We start from the raw sequence: 4,917 nt of genomic DNA on the forward strand, positions 1-4,917 counted from the left end.
TTCTTTTTATGGGGTGCCAACTTCACGGAGGTCATTAATAGCCATAATGAAAGTGACCATGGATAATTTTTCTTAGATTTCGAAAATGACTTCAAGGATTCTATGTGAACAAACAAGTATAACACAGCCTGCCAACACGGTCTTCTGATTGGCTCTGATTTGTTATTGATTTAGTAGTGTCCTGCAACTGTGACGTGTCTGGTGTGGAAAACTGTTTAATCGCTAGAACTTCATCACATTGCAACTGTGTATTTTCATTTCTGATGCAGCATTGGGCTAGCAACTTTGAAACGGCAAAGCTACTCTAAAGTAGTTTCAGAGTTGCATTTATAGGACTCAGGCTACGTTTACACGACAACGGTGTAGTCAAAAACGGAAAAGTTTTTCCCTTGCGTTTTTAAAAATGTTCAAAACGATTCGCGCTTACACATCCACGAAAACGGCCAAAAACGCTGTATTACGTATGCCAGGCCAGTAGTTGGCACTGTCACCTTGTTAGTAAACAGTACCTGTAGGGAAGTGAAGATTATATGATGTATGATGTAGTCTCGCGTAGCCAGACCTTCAGACTGACGGCTGAAGGTCTGGAATTCATGGCAGCTTTCATTGGCCAAGGCCCTCCCATGAGGCCGTTTGACCGACATGTCAAACAACCAATCACAGTTCGTTTCGTTCAGCGTCACGTTTCGGGGCGTGGAAATATTTAGAAGTGCCCACGATAACAATATCATGCATAGTCATTACCGTGATATATCGCATTACCGAATACCGGCACAAGTCTATAACAGACCAGTGTGTAAAACTCTCGGACGTATTTTAAAGATTCTATGCCGTGAACTTTAAATATTTCACATACTTTTGAAACTCCAGCATTTAGTTGATCCTGATAAGCGCTCATCGTCACAGTTGTAAACACGACGTCTTTCTTCTTTTGTGAGGGGGTTTGGCGTCACGGCATCTTTGTTTCCAGGCGGAACGTTAAAGAACGCGACACACACTTCTCCCGGAAATCCTATATAATTCAACCAATCCAATGACGACTTCGAAACTCCTGAAGTGTTTCCACTTTTGTGTGCCGTATGCATCAGACGTTTAGCCAACGGTCCGTGAGCGTGACATCTGAGGCTGAGACTATGTATGATGCGTCTCCACTGTTGGTTGTAATATTGGTGAAGTAAATCCACACTTTGCTGAAGAAGAAGCATTAGCAAACTCTTGAGCAGCAACAACAGTACCATATACTCCGCCATTGTTGTGTATGTTTGTTCGCGCTTGCCTTTAAAATCGTCACGTACTGCGCATGTCTACATACCTAACACGTACTACGCACGCGCATGACATCACCGTTTTCACAGATTCCCGTTTTGGGTCTTTACACGGAAATGACAATGGTGCCGTTTTCAAAAACGTCCACTTTGAAACCCGTTTTCAAAAATATGCGTTTTCAGTCCCCAAAACGCATAAAAAGTTTATTGTTTTTGGCTGAAAACGTTGTCGTGTAAACGGCCCCTCAAAATCAAGAACGTTCTCTATTAGTGTAAAAGCAAGTTGAACAAATATATTTACTTACACTTAATACTAGTAAAGACCATTAACCAAATTAAAAGCGTAGTGACAAAATCATTATTTAACCTTGTATAAAAATAGGTATTTCTACATAAAGTCAAATCCGTTTTGTGAAATGATTCAGTGAAATTAGCTTTCTGAACAAACAATTTGCTAAAACGAATCAGATTTACAGAGTGTGCTTGATAACTGACTACCTCAAAAAGGAAAGAAAATAAAAGCAAAAAGAATAGAGAAGTTGCTGAAAACTGACCTTAAGGTCTGTAGCATATCCTCTTTGGCTGTGAGTGTCTTCATTGATGAGAACAGCCTCTCTAATGCCAGCTTGTGTTCGGGAGAATATGCAGAGTCTTCTATATTGAGCTGAGCCACAGCACTGGCTACATTCTCTTCTGTGAGTGTCTGTTTCTCTTTGATATACTGATCCACGGCTTGTTTATAGCTGGGATTGGATGGGTCTGGATCAGATGTGCCAGGCACCAGTACAGAGGTAGGCAGACTGAAAACCTAAAACACAGTCAAGAGCAAAGCATTCCTCCAGTCAGAGTCTCTCTGGAGTTGCAAACAAACCCAACCAACAGTCAAAGTGATGCCCTGAAAGTACTGCAGCTAAAGTGATTCATGTCATTTAAGATGTGGACTAATCATGTTATGATTGATTATTTGATTTTAGAAAAATTAGTCTGTTAATGCATTGGGTCGGTTTACCTGCTCTAGAGAAACTATAAAGTAAGTGAAGCCGGTCTCTGTGAAGATGCTCTTCAGCAGAGCATTAGACCTCTGCCGCTCCTCTGCACTCCGGCCACAAGCTCCGCCATCTAATAAATAACGTGCACAACTTCAAACGTAACAAACGTTCAATGCTAAAGCATAAATTTGAGAAACAGGAATAATGTCCAATTTGTCCAATTCAAAGAGATTTACCGTCAATGTATATGATTCCAGGCACAAATCTTAACTTTTTGGGAGCCTCCCGACTCAGCCCCTGAAAAAAGAAAGCAGAAAGTCACATTTATTCATACAGTGCTTTAAACAACACAGATTGTGTCAAAGCAGCTTCACAGTAATTAACAGGAAAATAACAGTGTTAATTTAATCAATTATGAAACAAATTCAATTTCAGCTGCAAAGCAGCTCTACAGAAGACAACAGGGTCATTATTCAGCTCAAGTAAATTCAGTTCAGTTCAATAACAGTGTCAATGTTGAAATGTTCGTCAATTATGAAATAAACTCAACTATAAGCTGCTCTACAGAAGGAAACAGTGCCATTATTTAGCTAAATTCATTTCAATAGCAACGCTGACATTACAGAGTTAGTGTCATTATCTAGCTCAATTCAGTTCAAATTTTCTTCTCATCTGATAGTGTCAGTGCAGTTGAATTGATAATATATGATAGTAGTACATCTACTAGTGTATGATCGTGATAATAGTAGTATAAAAAAAAAAATCTTGGGAGAAACAAAGCTCAGTCGAGGATCCAGTTCTCCTTTGACTTAAATGATCTAAAAATTAACTAAAATTAACTAGAGAAATAAAGACTGCTGGAACCAAGCCTCAAATGGTAACTTGTTTTAAATTGCTGGTTAGAGCTGGTAGGCCACTTTGAATAATCAGCAAACAAGCTAACATGTTCCTCACACACTATGGCCCGTTTGTTTTATAAAAATGCCTAGAGAGAAACATGGTGTATTTACCTCTTGAACTTGTGAGAGCATCGAGCAAGAGGCTGTGCCACCAGAAACAGCAAGAAGAACCTAAGAAGAGCAATTAGTTTAAAGGTCAGTGAACAAACAATTCAAGTTGTTCAAGTGAAACTGAGGAGATGAGCAGTCAGTGTAGATGTTGAAGGATCGCATCGAGAGAAACCATGCGTGTTGTGTTTTATGTTCTTTATGCTTTTTTATTAAATCATTTATTATTTAAGCATTTATGTCATTTTTATTATATTTTAGATTAATTATTATTTCCATGCTCTTGCGATGCTTGCAACAGTTGATACATTTAATTATTATTATTATGGTAAAATAACACTTTTTAAATTTGTGCTGGATAGACAAAATACAGGATGAAGTCCAGTTCAGACAAAGTTTGCACAAAATCTAGACAAAGCAAAGATGAATTTCAGATGAAGATTATTCAATAAGCCCTGCTAATTCTTAATCATCATCACTTTGTCTCCTCCCAGGCTTATTAGAATCTTGTAGTAATTACAGTTTTGGGCACCAGAAAAAAAATAACATTTTCAGTCATTACTGGATTAGGATTTTTAAAAAACCATCTTGATTCGTCTGATTTGCTAATGAGTCATTCGGACATTTTATGAACCAGGAACTGATTAATTGAAAATAAACTAAACATTGCTGCAGCTCCAAACAAAATCCTGGGGTGAAAATATTTTGGAGCAGAACATAAGAAAAAAAAACTAATCAATTTATTTATTAATAATTCCCTGATATTTTCTGGTTTTCCATTACTGTGGAACCCACTGAAACTAAGGAGGTCAATAGACTTATCTCTATATTACTCATATATACAGTGGTGTGAAAAAGTGTTGGCCCCCTTCCTGATTTCTTATTTTTTTGCATGTTTGTCACACTTCAATGTTTCAGAGAATCAAACAAATTTAAATATTAGTCAAAGATAACACTAGTAAACATGCAGTTTTTAAATGAAGGTTTTTATTATTAAGGGAAAACAAAATCCAAAACTACATGGCCCTGTGTGAAGAAGTGTTTGCCCCCCTGTTAAAACTGTGGTTTATCACACCTGAGTTCAATTTCTCTAGCCACACCCAGGCCTGATTACTCTCAGACTTAATGCTGGCAGCAGTGGAACCACTTGGGAGAGAACTGCCAGGTGACTTATTTCTTAGCATAAAAGAGGTCAATGGTACAAGAGGAATACCAAATTATTGTTTTAAGTGTGAAAATGTAGCAGAAGTAGCACCAACATTAAAAAAACAATGGACTTGTGATAAGGCTCCTGAAATAATCAGGTCTTCACTTTAAGTTTTCATTTAGTGATGAGTGAATTTTTGCTAGAAAAAGAGCAGGATACATAACATGCAAGTGTCTCAGAGCCGGCAAAAGCTATGAAAAGAGTGACAGTTTATCTCACAGAGTATGACGCAGCCTGCAGAAGTGACATGCACGGTTGTTGTCACCACTAGAATTACCTACTGTAGCCAAAGCTAAATAAATTCATTTAACCTCTTCCAGGGCCCATATTTACAAAATATAGACTTCTGGGAATCCATACTCTGGTCTCAAGAGACCAAGTCAATCATTTCGGATCCAAAAGCATCCAAAATGTTCTGGTGTTGCTAGAGGAGGAGTACAGTGAGAAGT

General features: G+C 38.1%; 1 protein-coding gene across 1 annotated transcript in view; it reads right to left on the reverse strand.

Annotated features, from left to right (window-relative positions):
• The window catches only part of ctu2 (cytosolic thiouridylase subunit 2 homolog (S. pombe)), a 17,001-nt gene that overhangs the window by 10,748 nt on the left and 1,336 nt on the right, over positions 1–4,917 (reverse strand). Inside the window, exons 4-7 of the mRNA XM_016453143.1 lie at positions 3,265–3,324; positions 2,491–2,551; positions 2,275–2,384; positions 1,820–2,073 (exon numbers count right to left, since the gene is read on the reverse strand). Coding sequence (XP_016308629.1) covers positions 1,820–2,073; positions 2,275–2,384; positions 2,491–2,551; positions 3,265–3,324 — 485 coding nt within the window. The remainder of the gene's footprint in view (positions 1–1,819; positions 2,074–2,274; positions 2,385–2,490; positions 2,552–3,264; positions 3,325–4,917) is intronic.

The sequence above is a fragment of the Sinocyclocheilus anshuiensis genome, unplaced genomic scaffold (genome assembly GCF_001515605.1).
Source record: "Sinocyclocheilus anshuiensis isolate Anshui unplaced genomic scaffold, SAMN03320099.WGS_v1.1 scaffold1317, whole genome shotgun sequence".
NCBI classification, from domain to species: domain Eukaryota; kingdom Metazoa; phylum Chordata; class Actinopteri; order Cypriniformes; family Cyprinidae; genus Sinocyclocheilus; species Sinocyclocheilus anshuiensis.